Source organism: Apis cerana, linkage group LG12, assembly GCF_029169275.1.
Source record: "Apis cerana isolate GH-2021 linkage group LG12, AcerK_1.0, whole genome shotgun sequence".
NCBI classification, from domain to species: domain Eukaryota; kingdom Metazoa; phylum Arthropoda; class Insecta; order Hymenoptera; family Apidae; genus Apis; species Apis cerana.
The window spans coordinates 540,535-565,501 of record NC_083863.1 but is presented as its reverse complement, the minus strand read 5'-3'; the positions used below and the strand labels follow the sequence as shown (position 1 = coordinate 565,501).

At 44.6% G+C, this 24,967-nt stretch overlaps 1 protein-coding gene across 39 annotated transcripts in view; it reads right to left on the bottom strand.

The window, feature by feature from the left end:
* The window catches only part of LOC108003954 (CUGBP Elav-like family member 4), a 540,361-nt gene that overhangs the window by 61,822 nt on the left and 453,572 nt on the right, over positions 1 to 24,967 (bottom strand). For 28 of the 39 annotated variants that reach the window (XM_062082767.1, XM_062082753.1, XM_062082770.1 and 25 more), the window contains 2 exons: positions 15,261 to 15,309; positions 6,291 to 6,416 (listed from right to left, as the gene is read on the bottom strand). In XM_062082767.1, coding sequence (XP_061938751.1) covers positions 6,291 to 6,416; positions 15,261 to 15,309 — 175 coding nt within the window. Of the gene's footprint in view, positions 1 to 6,290; positions 6,417 to 15,260; positions 15,310 to 22,665; positions 23,404 to 24,967 lie in introns of those variants that run through there. The other 11 variants (XM_062082792.1, XM_062082771.1, XM_062082790.1 and 8 more) reach the window with 7 other exon arrangements.

Genomic DNA, 24,967 nt, shown 5'->3' with positions numbered 1-24,967 from the left:
CGGAGATATTATATATCCCGAAAGAATTCCCCGAATCCCGAGAATCGAGAAATCCCGGTCGCTTAAAAACGAAGGGGGGGAAAAAAAAAACTCCATCATTCGTTTTCATTAGCTTTTAACCGAAACTTTTATGTCGCCAATCGCAACGTTCGACCGGATGGAAGAATAAATTTACGCAATAGCGTAGTGGAACCGTTATTGATTTATTACGAGCAAGTACGACACCCGACACGGGAACGGTAAATCAAAAGCGTGATCGTAAAGCACGGCCGACAAATCTCATCGAGACTGCAAACAGTTCGAATGAGCTCGGGATTTCAAATATCTTTTCCATTTAAAAACTTGTCGTGAAACTTTGGAAATGCTAATGCTGAATTACCAGGGCCTGGAATATACACACCAGGCAGGTAGATGCGATTAAAAACTTGCGATTAAATCAAAGACAATTTTAATTACCGACTCCCCCTCTTCGGCCCTCTTTTTATCCTGCTTTGTATGGGATTTAATTTCACGTAAATTTGATAACGTAATAAGCAGAAATTTATTTAATCGACGATGCGAGTGACGGGTTTCGTTTAAGCGACGAATGAATTTATTTGAGAAATAAATTCCGTATCGAGGAATAATTATTGAAAGGGCGATCAGAGTTTGCACGATCAGGACGAGAAGAGCAGAGACACGATCTCGATCTCTTCCTCGACGATAATTGGAGGATGCGGAAGAATCGATGCCGTTCCACCTGTAAGGGAACAGGTTATCGGGGAGCAAACAGGGAGCGCAATTATGTCGGACGCGTTCACGCCTTGCAAAGCCACAATTTTGCCCGGCGCTCGCTCGGTTCCGACTCTCCTTCCAACCCAGCGCCTGGCGCAGCCAGGAGGGTCGGGACTCGAGAAGGAGGGTAGGTGGTTTCGGCTAGAAGCTCTCAATATGTCCGACCTAATCCTCTCCCGGAGGACCCTCCCTCCCTCCCTCCCTCACGCGCTTTACTTTGCAATACGTACAAACATTTCGAGCCCAGCTGCGCCACGGGATTTAGGAGCTGAGCGATTAATAAATGCTTGCTACGACGAGAGAGCCCGCCACCACCACGACTCCCCGACAGCCACCGCTCTCGACGAGGCTGGCTGGCCGTGATTTACCGTTCGTTTCGTTCGTTCGGACTCGCGCGTCTGGATTTCCGCCGATTTCCGCGGCATCATTTTGATTTAGTGCCCCTCCCTCGCTTGAAATATCGCCAGGTGCCGCTCCTCTCCAGGAGGACACGCTTATTACGCCCGAATAGTGCCGTAATTAAGGCTACGATTACCATTTTTCGGATAACGAATCCTTGGAATGTCGGACAAGAGGGGAATTTTTGTAATTTTCAATTACAAAATTGAACGGCGCTCTCAGGAAACCCTCGGACGTTTTTCATGAATTTTACTTTGCCGAGATCGGGATCAATTTAATTCTCGAGGAAAGAATTTTGAACGATCGATCGTCGTAAACTCGAGTTCAATTTCACGAACTCGCGATAATGCGCGTATCGAAGATAAATACCAACTATATTCGTTCGTTTCGAATACGAAAGGCGTATCATTTTTCAATTTTACTCGTTAAAATTCAGTTCGCGAAACGATAAATAGTGTCATATTTCATATTTCCAATGTACATGATGTTAAACCGGTGGATGGAAAATATTGCGCGGCTTTATGTTGTTTACCGTTTCCAATTATCCAACTATTTCATCTCTCAAAATAAATTATATATCGTATTATACGTATGAAGTATGATCGTATGAGCTGCGAACACATCTTTTAATGCTCGGTTGAATTTGCATCGGAAACATCGCATCAAAAAGGAGAGAGAGAGAGAGAGAGAGAGAGAGAGAGAGAGAGAGAAATTTACATTTACGCTTTATCCCGCGCATTTCGTTCTTTCGTTCTAAAAGCTTTATTTTGCAAAGCCCGTGGAAAAATGGGAGAAAATGTGAAATCTGATCTAAGATCGATTTTCGAGAGTGTTTGTGAAAAGATGTTCCCCGGGAGGGGAAACTGTTGATATAAAATTGCCGGGGGTAATCATTTCGAAAGGCGACTATCGGCACTGTAAAACAACGTTCTCTAAGAAAACGTTACGCGAGGATAGATGGATCGAAATATCGAATTTAATAAAAATTATTCCTCCAACTGGTGTATTTCTCTCGTTTCGCCGAGCTGAAGTTTAAAAAAATTTATTTCGTTAACATCAACGCAATTTTAATGAATCGAAAATTCGAAAAGAGCCTTTTCGAGCCTTTTCGTATTCTTTTCGAAAGAGAAATTGTATGCGTGTGAAAGCGCGATACATTGACCGAAACGGGCCCGTGTGGGTGACAGCAGAACGATTAATCATCGATAACTATCGCCCGTTTAATACTCCCTCATAAAATGCTAGATCGAGGAAATTATTGATTCGTCATATTTCCTGTCAGTAATGTCGTTAACGGGACCATTCTAATCCGTTGACGTCACGTACGATCAAACGCTCGCGAGGCTCGGACGAGCGTTATCGATAGCTGGCTCGATAAAAAAAGAGAGAAAAGAAGGAAGGAGAAAGCAAAAACGTTCTCATCTCGCTGGATGCGTGGCCGTAAAAATAAGAAATACCGTTCTTGTCCACGCTCCCTGCGAGCCGATCGATCGCGCGCGTTAATTCAAGCGAAGATGTATGCGCGTCATCGCGTTGATTTCGACGTTTCGTGAAACAAATTACCAAAAAAAGAAAGATCGCGTAAATCTATCCGATCCGCGCGAGAGATTGAGCAGAGATCTCGGTTAAAATTGAACGGATCCCCCGAAAATTAGTTTCGATTCTTCTCGTCGCTACCCGATTGTCATCTCTCTGTGATTTTTCATTTCTAGGAAATAATTAGTTTTGCTCCAGCGAACAAAAGTTGTCGATACGATCGAATCAAATTTTACGATTTCGACAAATTTAATCAAAATTCGAGAAAAAAAAATATCTTAATCCCTCTACTCGCGGACGACGACAGCTACTTAAGAGTGATATAATAGCGGTGGACGGTCGAGAGGCCAAGTATCCCTGCGACGGGGGGCAACAACAATGTTATTACAACTTAATACGCGGAATTGTTCCGCTGCGCGAATATTCGTTTAACGTTTACAATACAAGCGTGGCGTGGAATAAGCGGATACACGGATAGAGACGGTGGAGAGCGAGTTCACCTCCTATTTCGAAGGTGGCTAGGTAGCATTATTGGCTTTAGTGTTGGTTGCACCACGCTGTTTTATATATATATATATACACACATATATAAATAGAGAGAGAAGAAGAGCACCCTTGGAAGCGCCTCGGCCGCCTCGAACGGTATTTCGTTCCATTATTCATAAACATTTTATAATCTTCTTAGCGGGGTGAATTATTGCTGCTCGCACAATTGAAATAATGCGAGCTCGTCGGGGTCCCGTGTTAAGGGGTTGGTCCGGTGGTCGGGGTGGGGGAGGCCTCCTGTGCACGTCGAAAAACGTCGAGGTTGAGAAGGAGGAGGAATTGAAAGGAGGAGGAAGGCGAGGAAAGGTTGGCACGGAAACGAGAAAATAGAACGAGTTCGTTGGGTGAAGTGGTGTTGAAATGTTTCGAAGCGAGGGAAAAATAATTGGACGAAGAGTCTGTCGTTACTAAGGCATTGGTGGTGGAATGCGGAGCGTCTGAACGATGACGAGGACAACCGTGTTCGTCTCCTGTCTTTCCATAAAGTCGTCGAACCGAATTCCCTTCTTAAACTCCTCGTTACCGAGAAGTCTTTTGCTACCTTTCCAACTACCTATCTATCTAGGTAGTAGTATCATCCGATAAGGGAAGTTATTTGAAAACAATGAGAGGACTGCCAATAACTTTCAACGAGGCTGTAATTCTCCCTGGGATGTTGTCTACTAACTAAAATCTCTAGCCTGAGAATACTTGTCGTTTTTAAGCGCTTCGTCATACCTAATTTTTACATTTTTCCTACACTAGGCACGAAAACGGTTATTTAACCGCTCTTCCTCTTCTTTTTTTACTTGAATAATCCATTTAACATATTCTTCTCAAACCTCCCTTTAAAAAAAATAGAAATCACCTGGATCAATGGTACCTTCCCCGATAATAAGTATTTTCAGAAATAAAAAATACGGATTCGAGTCAATCGATTCAGAGACATGGATCGAAAAATGATCTCAATGGCGTGGATTTCAATCGGTGATGAACAAAGTGTGTATATATATATGTATATACTTTAAGTTTAAGGGCACGAATTTAAGCCAAATTCACACGTTCTCTACGAAGATCGTAATCGAAGCGAGGCTTATTTATAATTAAAGCACTATGCGTTATATACGCGTAACTCTATTGGCTGGTGCGGTAGACCTAAAGCGATACACAGATGAAGTCGTGGAGGAGAGATCTTCCTGATCTCTCTATTACGTCACGGATTAGCTAGTTATGAAACTCGAGCGAGCCCAAGCGACCGGTGATGAAGCGTGTTCGGAAAGTTTCCGTCAGGATGGAACCAGGACGAGGGATGTAACGGTAGAGTTGCACGGAATAAGCGATCGGTGCCTTTCGATAGAAACCGTATCCAGTCCATCGAAACTTGGCTACGGCCGTTTAACCATCGTTCCAATTAAATTTATTAACGCAAGTTCGTTCCGTGACGTATTGGAATCGTCGTCGAACAAACTTTCCCGTTACCCCCTCCCTTTTTTCTACGATCGAAAAATCTTATTCGCGAAGAAATCGATCGCCCTCTCGTTGATGGATCCATCCTTTCACAATCCTTTCTCTGACGCTCGATTAATCACTCGGATTGAATCGCGTTTCATCGACTCGTGAGATTTTACTTCAACGGAACCTCGACTTCCGTCGGTGGATAAACAGTTCGTCGACGAATTGAAATCGGTAACCGGCCCCCTGGTGTGCGTCCCAAGAAACAGATCGCGTGATTTTAATTAGAAAGAGGATGAAAAGCCGTTCCGTTTTTCGACAAAGGGGGCCGAAAGACGGCGACGGAGGGAAACGTACAACGAGGAATAGCGAACAGAGGCGGCTGATGGAGGAGGAAGGGTTTGAGAGGAGACGAGATTCGAGCTCGAAAGCAAAGGAGCATCGTGTCGCGGAGCATCGTGCGCTGTTGTCTTTTCTTACCTTCAGAGAACAAGAATCCCTCCCCCACCGCGTCGCATCTTCGCCAAAGACGTTACATCATCCATTGAGAACCGAAATCTTATTAACTCCGTTGAAAGTGAGATTTATTTTCACGAGGATGGAGTTTAATTACATTTCGCACCTGTCTTTTCTTTTTTTCTCTCTCTCTCTTCTCCTTTTTTATATTCCTCGTCCAAGGAAAACCCGCCTTTAATCGTCTTGCGTCGATCACGATTCCCCCTCCCTTCTCTGTTAAATCTTTCAGAAACTCGTCGATCGACGATTTACCCATTACTCGTGGTATTCATTTTTATACGAAAATATTTAAATTTCACTGCCTCGTCCAGCGGAAATTATTGCCTTTCCTGCCTCCGTCTGAGCTTCCTCCGGTCTCTCTCTCTCTCTCTCCCTCCCTCCCTCCCTCCCTCTTTTCCTTTGCAGTTCATCATTCCAGAGGCAATCTTTACCGACCCGTGAACCCCCGCTACTTCTTCCACGCAACTGGAACAGGTACATAAACACAGCGGGCGCAGCAAATCTTCGAATACCATCGAATACCGTCCTTTTTATCAGTCGTAGGATTTATTCGTCCGCATCGATGTCAGAATTGCATCGCAAGAGCCTCCTCCCCTCCTTTCGAACCAATCGCTCTCCTTCGCGACGTAAATTGCCACACGACGACCAATTTTTGTTACGAACGATCCTTTATCTCGATTTTATTTTTCCTCTCTGTTTCTCTTTTTTATAAAGATTCTTGCCTCTCTTTTTTAAATATTGTCGTTAATTTTGCCGCCTCGTATAACAAAATTTCTTTTTTTTTTATATATTAACTTTTATTTATTTACGCGTTCGTTAAATTATTCCGTACGGTATAATAAACACAGAATGGAGGGAAGATAATATCAGAAGAAAGGATCAAAGCGTATAAAATTCAACCGCAAACCCCATTCCTTCCTCCGACTATAAATAACTCGCAGCGTTTAAAAAATTTATATTAAAAAATTGTGGAAAGAATTTGAAAAAAAGAAACGAAAGAGAGAAAGAAAGGGAGGAGGAAGCTCTCTGGGAGAGTCGTTAAAAAATTCAGAGTGTAATAAATTATATTATATGTTTGTTTCACTCACCTCTGCTACTGCCGTCAGGTCCTCGGAGGATGGTACACTCCTCTATTGTGCCAAAGGCAGTGAACAACTGTCTGACATCGTCTTCTGTTTGTTGCTTGCTGAGCATTCCCACGAACAGCTTTCTGTCTGCGGGTCGGCCGCGCGTTGATAATAGAGGGAACAGAGAAAAAAAAAAGAAAAAGGAATCCGTTAATACGTGAATCACGATCGATACGATTTCGCTTATAGCGCATTTTTAGGCATTAAAAAGAGATTTTGCGGCTAAACACCGAAAACGACAAAGTTACACGGTTACACCAGCATCCACCATCCTAAGGGGGAAGGAGATAAGGGGTTATAGATACACATATATATATATGAATCCATATATGCACATCTATGTATATAATTTTTTTTTTCTCTATATGTATATATCGATATATATACATATACGATCTGTGCCCGATTGAAAAGAATTTACGCGTAGTTGTACGCGGCCATTTTTTCCAGACGTTACATTTTTCAAACGTTTTTTTCTTTTTACATTCATCTACGGGAATTCCACGAATGTATATGTATACACATATGCGTTCCACTATACGGATAATATTTATACGGATATATATATAAAATGACAAATATAATAAAATATATATATATATCGTTCGTAATACTGACATTGGTAAAAAATAGTATATATATATGTAACACGACGTACAAACGTGTGAACAGAGACGTAATAAATGTATTTCAACGGGGGAATTAATATATATATATAAAGGTGGAAAGAAAAAAAAAGGGGGGGAAAAAAGAGAAAGAAAGAAAGGAAACAAAATAACGACAATAAAAGGAAGTGAAAAATCAATTCAATCAATTCCAATCCTACGTCCTACACCACAAGCCGAAGAAAACAGATGGAGAAAAAACCAGGGATTCGCGTAAAAAACGTAGATAGGGCGTACAAGCGACTCAACTACGAGCGGAACTTGCGGTGGTTCTCCACGCTTTCGCAAATTAATTTTCGACTTAGCCTTTGAAAAATTTATTACTCGCGAAATATTTTCCCATTTTTCGACACGATATAAATTATCTTCTTATTCCGAATTAATCCAATCGTTACCACCTTGTGTTCCGCATGCCGCTGAGGTCAGTATATCGCTTATAAAGGGTCACACGCCACTTATTGATTTTTTTCTTTCTATTATTATTAATATCTTTCAACAATCTGCAGCTATTTCTAACCCGAGAATAGGCAAGAGATCGTCGTTTCGTTTTCATTATGGGCCTGATTACACGTTTGTCTCCTTTCATTTTTGCTCGAAAGAAATTCGAAAATTCGATTTCTTTCCGTTCCAAAGATTTTATTTTCTGAAAGGAACATTTTTTTTTCTCTCTTCGAGTTACGAGTCACCGGTTTTTTTTTTTTTTTTTACCTCGTGACAAGCGCGCTCACAAGATTTATCGTAAGTGTCGTTTATTATTTTTCTAATCACGGTTAAATCTACGGTAATAATGATCGAAAATTCCCATGCTATTAATCGAGCCACGAATCTCGATCGTCGATAAGCAATTTTCAGGTCATGGCTTGCGATTCGTTATTTGCAATTTGACGATAATTGCAACCGTTTTAATAGAAAGAAAACGTGTTACGTGTAATTTATCTCCGATTATTTTACACTTTGTCCCAACCTCTTTCCCTCTATAATTTTCATAATTTTTCTCGCCTTCAAGATCTCGTAAAAAAAGAGAGAAAAAAAAAAAAGAAAATCAAATTCTGCATCCGAGAATCATACCTCGAAGACAAAAAGTTCCTTTGAAATTCATTATATCACCGAAAAATCTCCTTTCTTTCTTCTATCCTTTAGAAATATCTGCGTATCTGAACTGCGTATCTATCCTGTGTGTACGTGTACCCCTGTATAATAATGATAAATAAGTAAATCGTGGGTGTGCACAAAAAATCGACTGGGACTACGTGAGAAAAGACGTACTGGATCAAATTAGGGATCATGATGAAAATTTTCTCATGGGGAACTCGTGGATGGGAGAGCGGGGGGGAGGAGAAGAGGGGACAAAAAAATTTTCATATATATATATATGAAATATATATATAAGAATCATAATCTAAGTAATAATACAATAAGAGAAACGTAGCTGACATCATAATCAGAAAATATTTACAAAGGTGATAAAAAACACATCGACAACGAACGAGACAACACATCCAACGAGCGAGCCACTATTTTATGGTCATAGCTGTAAAGAGCGGTATAACACTGTATATATATATATATGTATACGTATACATAATTCTCTATATACATATACAATATACATATATACATATATATATACGCTTAAGGTGGTTGCCCATACGAATGGATAAATGGAGGAGGATTTGGAATTAATCAAGGATCCTGGATTGTACGATATATATATATGTATTCGGCCTTCGGAATTAAAAAAATAGGTAGTCACTGTATAACAAGATATACGGCGGTAGACGCTCTAAGACGATTCGTTTTCGTTTGTTTCGTTTACACGTTTCCAAAAAAAAAAAAAAAGGAAAAGCATTTTGTCATCATTGCGGAACGTGGTCGGAATCGGAGGAAAGAACCGTTATCCGCGTATTGGATCTATCGAAGAGCGTCTACTCGGACACCGCCGTTTTTAAACGAGGTTTTAAACAGTGTGATATTGCCGGTGCGCAATAACTAGAGCAAAAAACACGAACGACAAGTTTACGGCTACTAAATAAAGGTTCACGCATGTGGGCACGCACAACATCATTTATAATATACCTTATAGCGTATCACGTTGTATATCCGTGTTTTTTTCGGATGAAATGGATTCAGGGAGAACGGAGGAGAGGTCTCTTCGAGAGTATGATCGAATAATCGTTGCCGCGAATCAGAATCGTGGAATCGAATGGCCATCTTTTTTTCCATTTTTTTTTCTTTTTTTTTTTTCGTTTCTTTTTTTTTTTTTTTTCTTTCTCTCCTTGTCAAAAATCGACGAAAAGAGGCGGAAATTTCGTTGGAGAGAAATATTGGTGAATCGCGACGTGATATCCGCACGGAGGCGTGACCGATCGATCCTAAATTATCCGTGGAAAGAGAAATTTGGAAATTTCGAAGAAATCAATGTTCTACTGTCCAGGAAAGAGAGTACAAAGTGCAGAGATCGATTCGAGATCGCGGAAATACACGGACAATTTTGACAGATATATATATACGCCGGTCGTGCATCGGGCGAGGAGGATTGGAGAGATTGGTGTACAAAAAAGGATGGGAAGGAACTCGTGAAGGAATTCGTGGGTCAAACACTAGCGAGCGGCAAAATGAACTTTGCGGCGAGCTGTGCTGGCTGAATCAGCGGTGATGGCGTGATGAGAGAGGAAAATTCGTTTCTTTTCTTTCTTTTTTCTCTTAGAGAGGTTCTCCTTCTGCCGATTTGCGGAGAAGAAGAATAGAGATACTGGAAGGAAGCTAGCTATCTCCTGGAAGTCGAAGTTACCTTCAGCGGCCGCCACCGGTGCCTCCTACTTCCAGAAGATGGCACTGGTGCTCCCGTCGTCCATCATGCACTCTGGAATACAGAACAGAAAACAAAGAAATGCCATTGGGCCCAATGTAATAAACACCAACAAATCGTTGTCGTCGTTGCCTATATGTATCCCTCGCATCGCTCTATCCGCTCTACTTTCTTAAATAAATTCTTTCCTCCCACCGTTTTTCTTCCGTTTCCAAACTTGAAAATCCTAACGCGATTAATATCATAAATACGATCTTCTACTCTAAACTACTCGGTTATAAAAGAAAACAAAAAAAAAAAAAAAAAAAAATCGATATTTTAACGACAAATATTCAATCCTCAATCGCTATTATTCCGCGTAGATTCACTGGAATGTAAAAATACAGGTTAGTTCCTCCTTACTTTATCCTTTCGTATTTTCGACGAAAAAATATCCTTGTATCGAATATTTAATATTTGTTTGATCGAGGAAGAGAGAGAGAGAGAGAATCCGAGTTTCAATCTTAAAATTTTCCATCGCCTTTTCTCGCGCTTTTCGATTCACCGCGCGTTCCCGCGCGTGAATGAACTTAATGACGCGTTCTCGCGCGAGGTTATGGAGAAATGCAAAATTGGCGAACCGAGTTAAAGGTCGTCGTCGTCGCCGTCGCCGTCGTCGCGGCTTGCTAGACGCGAGGCTCATTCCAGGCTGGCTGCGGGTTGACTCGCGCCTTCGAGCCAGGCTCCGGGGCACATTTAAGGATTTGTCTCGGGAAATTAGATTCTCGCCTGACTTGCAGCCTCGTTGCATCCCGTTTCTCCACGGATTCTTACCCCCTTCGTCCATCCCCCTCCTTCCTGCCCATTCCTTCGCAGCGAATTCCCCCCACCCTCCCTAGCCCCGAGTACTTTTCATCGAGCGTTTGTTCCACGAGGGGGCGAGGGGTGGGGGCACCGTGGGGACACGGGGAGAATTGGACCTTTGTCGAGCTCGAGAGCTAAGTGTTAACGTGCTCGCGCGGCTTCCCTTCCTATATAAGGCCTTAGTCGAGGAATCGAGGAAGGAATTAACCCTCGGGAAATTATCTTCTCGCTGGACTTTGGGAGAACAAAGCGAACATACTGTTTGACACCGTGCTTCCTTTTATCGGCCCTCCTCGCCTCGCTAATACGATGATCCTTTCCTTTTTTTTTCCTCCCCCTCCCCTTTCTCTCTCTCTCTCTCTCTCTCTCTTCCTTTCGTTTCGATCTTTCTTCGTTTAGATTGGTTTTCTTAACCCGCTATTATCGCGTTGATTCGATTAGGGGAACGAGGAGAAGAAGAAGAAGAAGAAGAAAAAGAGGAAGATTATATCAAGGTGTAAAAAAAATTGAAGATGGAGCAAGGTATTCTCTGTTATTTTAGAGAGTAACGTAATTCAAGTTTTTCATCGAAGGGATTGATTGAAACTGTTTAATTCTTTTTTTTTTTTTTTTTTACGTTAACGATTAATAATTCTTTCTTTGATTCTTCGAAATTAAAACAAGGGGAATTTTTATTACTTTGTCGATAATTGTACGATAATTTTGTTGGAAAAAAACTTTCGTTTGCATTACATTTCGCGTAACGTTTTTTTTTTTTTTTTTTATATTTGAAAAATTTTTTCCACTCTCCGGGTATTTTTACTCAACAGCAGGAAGAACGCTCGATGACACTGTATTTTTATGATAATACCCAATCAAGCTTAAACCGTAATTTTTATCTATAATCGATCGGTTCTCCGATATTTTAAAACTTTTATTTTTCCAAAGGTCCTCGAAAAATTATGCATGAAACGATCCGAGAGTTAACGCGCGCAAACTTCGAAGCGAGCAATTTTTATTCAGGCGTGACCTAATCCCTGTGTCAATACACTTATTTTTAATATTAATTTCAAAACTCTCTCGATTACGTAATTCAACGCGTGTAAAATTATATTACGAGCATTCCAAAAATACCGCGCCTTCTAAAAATCAACCGATATAATTGTTCAAATATCCCGCTTGAACGACGAACGTCATCACGTTGGGAAAAAAGCAAGCACCTTCTCGTGTCGTCGAATAAATCCTCTTTGTTAAATGCGCCGTAATTGCTGACCCATACGTAACTTCATCTGTGCCCCCTATTTACACCATCGTTCGAATCGAAGGAACGAGTCGTCGTCGTCGTCGTCGTCGTCCTCTCGTAATCCTCGAGGATTTCTTGCCACTCGAAGCGAACCGCGCCTGCGTCACGTCGGCCGGCTCAAAGTTGGCAGCAATGAAGGGAAGCTTTCGAGAGTCCCGATATCCCGGGATACGTTTATCTGCTCGAACATGGTAGGGCGAGCGAGCGATGGCGGTAGGAAGCAAGTCGGATCGCCAAGGGATCGAAACTTATCTACTTGCTCAACTAGCTGCTCCGGCTACCACCCTTATCCACTCGCGGGGAACTTGGTCTACAGCTCGGCCAACTTCAGCGCGAGATACGCATTTCTCAAATCTGTTTCCGTCTTTGTACGCTTAATTCCGGCTCCCATCGATACAATTTTCCGATCCATTACGGTATTGAAAATTTTAATCGCCGTTCGTTCGACGTGGGAAGCAAAGAATTTTAGAATTTTAGCTCCTTCTCGCGCGAGTCCACGACAGGGATAAAATGCTTAAATGTAATTGGACGATATATCTGACAGCACGAAAAAAAAGAATTAAATTTCCTTTCGACATTTTCAGTAACAAGATATTTATCCTTCCAACACCTTCTTCAATTATCTCCGTTCCGGTACGAGCGCGACGAAAGGCAAGACCGGTGAAACGAGCGAGTTAACACGATCCTCAACACCGGATCCTTGATAGAAAGTTGATACGCGAAAGGGTACAAAAGGATACCACGTTCCTTCCTTCCTCCCTCCTTCCTTCCTTCCGTCTTCCTTCGCGAAGACGGATCGTTGACGAAGTTCGGTAACACCGTGATTGAACTCTTGCGACTACGTGGATACGCGTTGGTTACAGCCGGTGGTAAGTAAGACGGTGGAAGCAGAAGCAGTGACAGCGTTGAGCTCTGGATCACTCCTCCTGCATCCGCGTCAAGCCGGGGCTTTGTGGGGCCGCGGCGAGGCGGGCGACCGGAGATTACAATGGCATCTACGCCAGATTAGCATATGAATTACGGGGCCCCTTCATCTGCCGCCTCCTCCGCCTCTTCCCCTCTCGCACACGCGTTTCCCTCCCCCGATATCCTTCCCCTTACTTACCCTCTTTCTTCGTCTTCTCGATATACTTTGCCCCTCCAAGCCTCGCTCCTCCCTCCCCCTTCGCGCGATTTACCTCGCGCGCGCTCCCCCTATTCAGGCCCGTTTGAGCGTACAGCTTCGAGAGGTAGCCGAGGCATCGAGTTGGCCGAATTGCTCGGCTACCTACTCGGCCAGAATGCACGTTCTTTGGGTTCATGTTTCCGTGAATTTTGGGAACCGATATTTGGACGGGTTATTCGCGATATTCCATTATGCGTGCGAACATCGCGGCAGCTTTCCATGCGAAGCGCGTGAGAGGGAGCTTCTAAACGATTATGAACGTTTCGCGTGTGAATGGGAGGAGGGGGTTCTCGGTTATTTTTTATCCTACGAGATTCGGGAAATTTAATAATCGTCGAGGAAGGGGGTCGGAATTATGAACGCGATAATTAATTTAACGATAAACGGGTAATAATAGGGCCGTCCAGTTTAATTGTTTTTGATAAAATGAACCGAATTGTCTCATTAGGGGGGAGGGGTATCGCGTAAATTGCTTTTATTGACTCGAATTAAGTTTCGTTACGTTCGAAAGTAAGGCTGGACCAGACGCGTTTCGTTCCGTTCGAAAATAATATCGGTAATTTTGTCCATTGAGAAAATTCTGGACGGACAATTATTTTTATCGTATCGATTAAACGTCGAACGAGTGCGCGTATTTAAATCGGTAAAGTTAATATTGGCCAAAGCTGGTATGATATTTCGTCGAAAATTAACCGTCTAAATTGTTTCATAAGCATCAATTATTTAATTCTCATAAAAGGAGAATATGCACGTGCATGATATATTTGATTAAATTTCTCCCCTCCCTCTCCCTTTCCCTCTCCCCCTCCCCTCACGAGCATTCATGATTATAAATAGGTACTAATGTTATGCAAACTGAAATTATAAAATTATAATACCAAGTTGAATGGAATTGCATTCTGCCTTGCAAAAGTTGCAACAACCGTGTGTGTGTGTGTGTGTGTGATCACATTTTCGCGGTTTCAAATTTTATTTATACCGCGAGGGGAAACTTGTTTCCGAAATATACGTCACCGGATCGAGACTTTTTAATATCGATGATAATAATGATAATTTTAACGATCCAAGAAGGCGTCGTTTAATAATCGCATCGAATTACCTTCTTAATTTAATTTTCCATAATTTTCAAGCTCTCTTTTTTTATCAGGCGTGCACGGTGCAACGGTAATTGGAAAATAATTCGAGTAACTCGATACAAGTTCGCCAAAGTCCGTTAATTTCTTCTTAAATGCGTCTTGTACTTGCAGTTTCTTTCGATCGAAAATATTAATCATCTTCGTTACGTTATTTGCGATACATGGATGAATCAATTCGTAAGTTATTTCTTTCGCGACGAAAGAGGAAGAATCGTAATAAGAAAATACCTTCGTACCCTCCCGCTGTACGTGTCACGCTACAGCGTGTGTAAACCTGATAACCAGTCAATTGTTATCTTATTTTTTTAGGCCCGACCATCCATCGTGCGTTTCCATAAAATTTAGCTCGCGTGGAAGCGGAAAAAAAAAAAAAGGAAAAAACGAACGGTCGCGAATAAAAATGGTCGGCGTTATTTTCAATACGAAATTAATAAATAGTACCTAACTCGAAAACGAATGCGTGTATTATATATGGAAACGAAATTTTTATCAGGGCACGCTTCTCTGTGTTTGCTCGATTGAAAGTTACGTATGGGTTGACAACGTTGTATTAATGCAACGTTATATAGCGAATGCTTTCCAATTCGATAAAAATATTTCATTGCTCGCTATTAAACCGGTTATTTTTTTATCCAACCTTTTGATCGATAACGCAGGGCTTTTGTTATATATATACATACGTATATATGCATATATATTTTGCCCTACCATAAGCGAACACAAATTGTAGTTTCCAGTAGCAACCTGTACGATACACGTTTCCATCGGTGAAGCTTTAATAGCTCTTATATAAGAAATATCGAAAATATTACAATGTTGCATTATCAAGCTAAATGTTTGTACGAAATATTTTCAACATCGCGCGTTAAATCGACGAAAGGAAATAGTATTGGCGATTGTATTTTTCCTTCTTTCGAAAAATTCGCGTTAATGATGAACAATCGTGGTGAACGATAATGAGCTAAAAAGGAAAAAAGAAAGTGTACTCTTCTAAAATCCGAATGATCATCGATTCGATCGCTTGTCCTTACCTCCGCGGTTTTCACTGTCCGCCGGCTTGACTTGAATAGGACGGTTCATCTGCAACATCAGAAAAAAAGAGAAAAATAATTCATCGAAATTACACATCTCTTAAAAATGCAAAAAAAAGAAAAAAAAGATTCCGATCTCGTAAACCAACCGAAACCATCACCACCACTCGTTCTTAATTTAACCCATCCATCGTCGGACACCGTCGATCGATCGATTCATATAAACGCGCATAGCGTTTTGCACGGATAGAGAAAGTAATACGTCTATCTCTCGTCACTTTGCCCCCTTGTTTAAACACCATCTCTGCCGTTGACAGGTCCGATTGTCAGAAAATAAAGGTAGCGAATGGAAAGGAGGCGAAAGAAGGAGAGGGACAAAGAGAGAGAGAGAGAGAGGAGGGAAAAGGGATCCTCGCCCTTTCCCTCGGTTCTCGATTTGCGGAAAGTGCGGAACTGCGACACTCGTCCTTCCGTACATACACACCATCCTCACGAAATCTTTTGGACCGCTGCGAATGGGTCGAGATCCCGGAGAACAAATAACATTGTTTATTTGTCGGACGGGTCGCGCGACCGCAGAGCGCTCTAGTTCATTCCTGGGGGATGAGAATGCATGATTCATGACGCGGGGGACACGGGACTGTACTCTCTACTCTCTACTCTACTCTCCTCTTTCTCTCTCGCTTTTCCTTTCTTCGTCTCTTTGGTCGCTCTTCCTCCTCTTCTTCCTCTTTTTTTCGAAACCACCCCTTTTACAAAGACGCGTTATCCTCCCTGCTTCCCCCCCTGCGTAAACTTTGAGACGAGAGCGTTAGAGATCACACGTGTCTCCGTAATGTAAATATAAACGAATTTGGAATTTAATTTCTCGACCGATCGATGATTACGTGTCTTGTTGTTGGTCGCGATCGAAGGTGAAACGGATACGGATGTATATTTATTTCATTTCGAGTGGAACCAGTAGCACGCAGTACGGTTCGTCGATGAATTTTGTACGAGGAGCGGGTGAGAATCTTTGTTTCTTCGACTCGTTTGATACGGCCGAGAGTCGTGGCGACCATCTGTCTTCTGACTCGTTTTTTTTTTCCATTATGCACTATCTCCCATAAGAATTGTAGGAGGGAGAGAAAGCCAGCGGGGCAGAAACATACGTGGCAACCCCAAACTTTTTCCCCGTGCATGCACGTCGGATACCACGAGGGGTTGGCTCGCAGGGGTCAGTGCCACGACCACGTGGATCTCGTGCAGAAACTATACCCGCCAAGCGAAAGATTTCCGGGTTCAAAGTCCCGGCGTACCGTACGTTGTTCCTTCCTCCTGTTCAATTATTATCATTTCTTTTTCATTCGAATTTGAATTTTTAAATTCCCCTCCGTCGCTACGCTTTCCCTCGTAACGAGAATTTCGAATTCTTCGGAGATGAGATTTTAAATTATCGATTCGTCGAACGAAAATGAAAGGGTTACTTACGTATTTCGTCTAAATTAGCTCGAAAATGTAATACCGTCGTATACGTGTTTTAACAAATGGATAATAGTATATCTCATTCGTTCCTAAGTGTAATGGGGCATTAGGCAAGGTTTAACATACATCGGACGCCTGACAACCTGATTTTCACTAATGGGGAATAAATTGCTCCCGTCGCGCGAGCTCATAATTCTGCTCCCACGTCGGGGGATCGATTAAATTGTAATGTAACTGTCACGAGATACGTCTCAGGTGCAGGAAATCGTCGTCGCTTATTGTTTAACCTGATCTGAACGCGAAAAGGGGGCGAGTTCGTCCGTTTCCGCCTCGATAATCGTACGCGGAGTACGAGCAGAGAAATTCGTACGTAACGTAACCAAGGGATTTTCGATCGAGGGACGCGTACGACGAGGAGGGGGAGCAGGAACCGGAAGACGCGTGGTTCCAGGGGTAATGAGGGGAGCGGGTCACTTTAAGCAGTGTCCTCTGTCCTCAGGAAATTAAACTTTGAGTCGGGCACCGGCCATTAGGCGTTTGTTGTTGTCTCGTTGTCAGGGGAACCCCGTGTCCGTATAGATACTGGAACCGAGATACGACGTTCTGCCCCCCTCTTCCAACCTCTCCAGGGAAGTTTAACGCTGAATGCATCGTGTAAATGTCACTTACGGCCCAAGGGATCTGTACCAGTCAATAACGATCACCGACCGAGACTTCTGTGGACCGGTGGTGGCGCGCTACAGACGTGTGCCGATTAATGTAAACGAGTATTAACTGCTGCTCGTTAACGGCACGGCTTCGTTATGGGCAAACTAACCCGGTACTCGATTAGCGTAGCAGCATGTACAATAGTTAATGATTCCGTTGAATCGGTTGACTTTGAGATGGAAACCGATGGCTGGATGGTGATCAACGTCAAACGTGATAACCGTTGGAAGAGATGCGGTGCGTGAATTAAATTGTCTCATCTATTAAATAATGCGTTCAAAAAGAGAGATCGATTCGATCGTTGGCATATTTTTCATTTCGCGTTGTTTTCTAAACGGATGGCAAAATAAGGAGGAATGCACAGAGTTGATTATTAATCAAGTTTTAATATTTTTTTTCCCCCAGCGCGGTTGTCGCGTTTTTAGTCCCCGCGTTAGCCGAGAATCGAGCTCTTAGTTAATTAACGTAGCAGCCACTTTCCAAATTAACACACATTTTCCATTTTAGCCAAATGGATACAAAGTGCACGGTAGCACGTGTCTCGCCACGATATTATTTCATTAGATAACGATGTTTCGTTAAGTCGTGATCCTCCTCAACGATACACGGTGTGTATTGAATCGGAATTGGAACGGTCGTTACTGACGAAAACGCAGATCATCGAGACACGATGTCCACTGTTCGATCGAGGAAGGTTCTTTCACCTACATGGCGGCCGGTGTAACGAGAAGTAACGACTCGTGAACGTTCTGTAACGGCTAAAAATATCCCGCCAAGGTTGAGAATCCAGACCAACGTTGAAACGGGGGCCGCGCCTTTGTTTAACGATTTTGTTGGCGGCCGATCACGTGCCGACTCTTGGACGATTCGTGTCATCGTTGGCCATGTGCTGCACTTAGAAAATCGATCCCCTTGAGAGCCACCACTCAAGATGGATGGTAATAAGTAAATGTGTTTGCTCAGCCCAGAGCGCGCATCACGAGCAATTAATTAAGCTCGATTATCTATGTACACTGCGGGAAGCGCAGTCTTGCCTGCCTCTGCCGGATAGATGCTGAGTAATAGCCATATGCTTCGGGAAATATATGTATATAATCGCGTAATCGTGTCTGTGTTTCGATTCCATTTTGCGGGCTGACGCGTTTCCAGCAAAAATGAAACGACCAATGGTGGATGAAACAACGCTTCACCGCTCGAGTTTAAAAATCGAGTTATAAAATTGCGACAATAATATTTTCGCAGCGAATTAGCGTCTCGATCGACCAAGAAAGATTCGATCGGGGAAACGACGGATCGATCCTGGCATAAAATTGAACAATTACAAGGCGAAAACCCTGCTCCTCTCGGGGCCACGCGCAATCAAATTAACCATATTTATAGCTCTCCCTCCCTCTTCTCTCCAGACCTCTCCGCCCCGGAATTATAACCCAATTCTTTTCTCTTCTCGGGGGAGGGATCTACGATTCCTAGAAAGCGGCGCAAAATCCAGATAGGGGATAGGTGGAGGCTGATAACTGCCGAATTGAATGGTGAATGCCGCTTCGGAAATTGAATAAGCTATCGTGTCTGAGCCGAGCCGTCGAGCGAAGCCCTGGTATTTGACCTGGCTGCGTGCAATCAATGTACTGATTGGAGATAAGGGCCCACCCCGTGTAGCCCCTGGCATCCTCTCCGCCATGATTTATATACGTACGGTCTTCGCAGGCGATGTATTCATTACTTGATTACCCTTCGGCAAGTTAATACCCGTCGTGACCGTGTAACGAGCCAGATATCCGGGGGATACCTTCTACAGGATCAGTGGTACCCCCCCTCTTCTCCGGGTAATTATCATCCGTTCCTTCGTTCCCCGATTTCTCCACTCCCTTCTTCTTTTCTTCCTGCCCTTTCGTTTCCTTTCATCCGGTTTACTTTTACTTACTCGTTTGTTAATTCGATAGCCCGATAAACCGAGAGATGGGAGAACGTGATTGGATTTGGAATAAGCGGGAGGACGGGATATCGATTCGAATAAGTGGTACTCGGGTATTATTAGGGAAATTCGTAACGCGAAGATTCGAACGGGACGATTCCCTCTCGTTCGTATATTCTTTTCTTCGCGTCCGTTCCCCAAAATGGTGGAAAATCGGCGAGGAGGAGGGAATTTTTAATCGACGAAGGTGATGTGCACGCGAACGAGATATATACGCGGTTTATACAGTCGCTCTTACGGATACGGAAATCAGCGCCATCAGAGGAGGGATGGCTGGTCTCGAGTTAACTTGGATAATTTGCCGCACGCGTATCCATCCGGAAACCCAGCTCCGCGAAATCTGTACCCGCTAATACGGCTAATTTGTCGACTGCTCCAAAAGCAAATGCACTTCTCCCCGCGCTCGCATCGTCGGATGCCACAGAGGAGGAGGAGGAGGAGGAGGAGGAGGAGGAGCGTAGCGGTTCGGAATTGCCTCCTAGCATATTACGTCTAAATGGATTCAAGCCGGGCTAATTGGCGAATTAATTGAAATTCCAAAATGAATCGAATCATTTAAGCGATCGAGTTTCGGCTTTCGGCGTACGCCACGACCCCCCCCCCCCCTCCTCCTCGCCCACCCCCCTCCCCCTCCCCCTCTCCCCCTTTTCCTTTTTCCAAACGGCCAATCGTTGGGCTATTTCCGCAACACAACCACCGATCAATAATGAAGCCGTTATCTATCCGAGGAACGATCATGAGAATCATTCCAATCGGAGGGGAGGGGTGTGCACGGTATTGTTCCCATCGTGTTGCCACGTCAAATTGCCAAATGAATTTCCACCGCGTATCGCGACGAGTTAGCGAGTTATCACCCTCCTCCATTTTTTTCCGCCCCCTCCCTCCGCTCTGGCAAACAATGCCAGACTTCGGCCCGATGATGATAACTCGTATCGAGGCTTGGGTCGCGAAGTCGTCACGAAAAAAAAAAAAACACGCACCTGCGCCCTCGATTCCACGTACCTGTGCACGCACGCGCTAGCTTAGCTCAGCTTAGCTCGGCTTCATCGCGATTATAAATAGGATTCGTTCGCCGGACGTCGAACGTGTAACCGTGGAGCGTTGACGATGGAGAGAGATTCGTCCCTTCTTATTTCGATATCTAGAGATTCGCAGACACACAGGATATCGATTCAAGAACGATGTGATCGTTGGAGGAGGAGGTATTCGCGGAACGAGTAATCGTATCGCGTAACCCTCCCCCTGCGATCGAAGTTTCGAGCCAAGTATTAAGCCTCTTACACGCCCTGATTGCCTAATATGACCAAAGAGAATTTAACCGCTTAATTAGAACGGAAGCAAACCTTACTTTCACCTGCTCTTTCCCTAGCTGGGCAGGGGGATAGGACGAATTTTTCACGCAACCACGCCTCTCGCGAAACACCCGCTGCCCATCCAATTTCTCACCTCTTTTTTTTATTCGCCTATCCCCGCCTATCCACTCCCCCTCCCCCGATCACTTTTTTCCCTAACACTCTACAAATATTTGAACGCCGGCTACAGCCCCGCCGAAAGAGCATTCGAGTCGAGTGAGCTTTCGCGTCCCCAGGCCAATCACCGTTCACCGATTGTAATCTAAGCCAATGCCTGGGCGCGCATTAAATGTCAAACGTTATCCCGTCCCTCTATCTCGCGACGCCGACGGCGACGATGCCGTCTGCGTCCATCTACGCGTGTTCCCTCGGACGGACGAAAACCGCCCAAACTTTTAACGAGCGCTATATATATATGTATCGGTGCACTTCTCGATTCAATCGTGCGAGGAAAAGTATCTAGACGATGATTCGTAATAATTCTCCTGTTTCCTAAAAGATTCTCCTATTTCTGAGATTGGAGGTGGAACGGAAGAACAACGTTGTTTCGATCAGGCCGATACGTATGCGGATTCGAGTCCAGGCCGATGAGTAAGTTGGAGAAACGGGTGGTCTGGTTTTAGGATTGATGAGCCAAGCAAAGCAACGCGGAGCCATGTGGCGAGGCTACATTACCAGGGCGTTATGCGCTGGCACATTCACGTGTGCTGCTGCATTAATTGATGTACGTCTCTGCATCAACAGCGACCCGCCTTCTCGTGAGAACCCGTCATGTGTTCTGTTCAACGTTTCCGATACAAACGCGCACGGTACATATAGGATGGGCTACGTCAACGTCGAAGGAAGCTACGATCGACAGGAAGACAGGTAAATGGACGCGAAGCCACGTCGATTGAAGCTACATCGTTTATCCGAGATAATTTATTTCTCTCGGCAACTGGGTCACATATTACGTAAAAATGGCGTAAATCCGTCTCTCTCTTCTTTCCTCGATATTATCCGTAGGCTGGGATTCAGTTTTGAAACTCCCCAGCAGACTCCCTCCTGGACGTACATCCGTTCTCTGCTGCGAATACATGCAACCGTACTTGCGGAATCGAAACGATTACGAATGATTATCGCGCATATCGGAAAAGAAGAAGAAGAGGAGGAAAAGGAAAGAGTCGAAACGACGTCACGCAACACTCCCTCCACTCATAAATATTTCAACGCACAATTTCCCCTTTAAAACACTAGATCATTCAGCTCGCCACTAGCTTCGAACAACAGGCTTCATGGAACTCGACGAAGGGAAGAAGAATTAGGAAAAATTACGCGTCGATATCGTCGACTCGAAACAATTCGTTTTGACGAGAAGAAGAATTATCTCGGAGGGGAAAAATTCGAAATCTCCCCCCTCCCTGATAATAGGCGCAACATTGATCGAGCTTCAACCTCGTTATCCGCCTCGTTTGATAAAGACTCGCGGGATCCGTGAGGCACACGATCGAGGCAGAGGCGGAACGCAGACACGCCCGCTATCGAGCAGCTGCGTTTCTTCGCGTGCGCCCGCACGTACCCGCGCCTAATGCACTCCGCCACGTATGCGTGCACACGTGCGCCCCGCTGCTGCTAAAAGCGGGGCGAGGAGCCGCTATTGTAAACTGTTCCGCGTACCGGGCCTGTACAACATATGGACGGGGATAACGTGTAACGTAACGATTGCGCACATGCCGCCAGAAATAACCGCGCGTAAACAGAGAGCGCGGAGAGAGAATCTTTTTACGACGAGCCGAGTGTCTCTCTCTCTTCCTCCCTCCCCGAAACCGTAACACGGATCCACGCATTTCCGCCACGTCGAGGAGAAGAATCTCGTCCCGTATAATAATTGTCGAATAAATCGAATCTCTCTTTCTTCCTCGCCACTCACCATTTGCAAGTCGTTCCGACGCGACGATACAACTTCCACTATGTGAACCATTGGTGACGACTCGCTCGTTAAACTTTTCCCCTATTGGAACAAAAGAACGAACTGCTTTATTTTTCTCCTCTTCTTCTTCTTCTTCTTCTTGTTTTTTTATCCTTTCACTCGGTCGTACTTTTCGTCCAATTCACGGGATATATGGGCCTCGAAACGCCGTTTATACACTGTGTTACACACGACGCGCGTGTAGAAGAGAGGACGGCGACGCGACGATCACGGCGCAGGACGGCACGAACGTGTGTTTAATTCGTCGCGCGTCCGCGCGCCTCCGAGAATCTCCGAAGCGTCGTTATATTGCACGTGTTTCCGCCCGCGATTTTCCACTGCACGAAAGGAGCGGCACACCAACCTCGTCTCTCCCTCCCCTCTCTTTCTCTCTCTCTCTCTCCCTCTCTCCCTCTCGTCCCACGTTTTCGCCCCGATTCAACACGTATATATTCGGACAAAGTGCGCGGGCTTTTCTCGATGGACGTATCTCGGGGGACGTGTGTGCGTGTGTGTACGTGTGTGCGCGTGTGTGCATGTACGTGTACGTGTGAGTGTGTGTACGCGTGTGCGTCCTTTCGGGTAGAGAAAGAGGGGAAAGAGCGCGCGCGACGAGAGTGCAAAGGAGACGGAAGGGACAGAGCTACAGATAAAACCCCGAACGCAGCTCGTCCGCGACTGATTCCCCAGGCCTACACGCACCCTCTAGTTTTCTCCCTTTCATCCCCCACTACCCACCCTCCCGGCCGCCATCCCCTTCCTCCCTCGCTCTCCCTCCCCTACTCCCTCCCAGCCCCTCGCCTATCGCCCCTCTGCGACCCTTTCTCCTTCCGATGTCCCCTCTCCCCCTCTTTGACTCTACGCACCCTCCGAGAGAAAGCCCACGCACCCTCGTGGCAGCCGATATACTCTCTCTCTCTCCCTTTTACTTTCTCCAGCTTTCCATCTCTCCCTCTCTTACCTAGCCATCCAACCCCCCTTGACTCAACCACCTCGCCACCAATCTCCTCCTCCTCCTCCTCCTTCTCTCGCTGCCGCTGCTCGCCTCTCTTTTCCCTTTTGCCGCTTCTCTACTCTCCTCCGTCCTTGTAATTCACCCTCTTCTGTCTTCCTTTCGAAGACCGAGGCCTCTCTCGTCTTCTTTGTCCCCCCTCCCCTCCCCAGATCGCTCTCCGTCTATCTCTCGTCTTATATCGATGAAACCCCATAGCATTTGGCCAATCAAAGAAGGGCGCGAGCGCTTTCTAGGGACCCCTCGATGTTGGTGTCCCCGAAAAAGAAAGAAAACCGGGACACGGGCCGGGCAGGAGGAGGCTTTGGAAGGTACTAAGGGTCGGAGATTCTATCCCTGGAAAAGAGGTAGTATGTATATGTGTGTGTGTGTATAGATATGTGTTGCGTGTATGCGCGCGCGTCGGCGTACGTCGAAAAGGGAGAGAGAGAGAGAGAGAGAGACTCGGAGAGAAGCCGTAATAAGAAAACGTTCCTCGTGGCTTAGGTCTTCTTCGTGAGATGAGATGAAATGATATCTATTAGCGCGGATAACGAATGACCAACTCGATGTCTACGATGTTTCTCTTTTTCCTTCTCCTTTTTTGTTTTTTTTTTGCCAACCGATTTTTCGATCTCTCGATCCTACGATATCCTTTCTACCGATCTTGGACGCTTGAAATCAGTATTCGCAATTTTCTCCAGTTTTCCAATTTCTTTTCTTTTCTTTTCTTTTTTCTTTTTTTTTTTTTTTTTTGGAAGACCAAAATCGGGCGGAAATCGGATCGATTTTTGAAAGTTTTGCGAAGAAGACTTAAAAGTTGTAGATCTCGAAGATCATTGAAATTTTTTTTCCCCCTCGTTATCAGGGAGGAGGAGCGCGCGATGCAAGGAGATAAACGCGGAATCGGGGAGCAACTCCGAAGGAAAAGGGAGGGAAAAAAAAAAAAAAGAAAATATAAAAGCACGCGAATGGAGAGGAAGAACGCGAAAGGACCTGCAGTTAACCTCTCCACTTTTCCTCCCGCCCTTCGGCCGGGGATTTGTTGGTCCAGAAGGACCACTCGTACGTACATTCGCAAAACTCTCCACCGACTTCTCTCCTCGCTACCCCTTTTTCTCCGCCCTCTCTGCTCCTCCTCCTCCTCCTCCTTCTCCCGTAGCTCGCGTTTTTAAAGGGCGCACAAAAGCCACCGGAAATTGCTCCCGGCTCTTCCGACGTTACGGACGTTCTACGCCTGTCTTTCTCTCCTTTCGGTTCCATCCTCCTCCT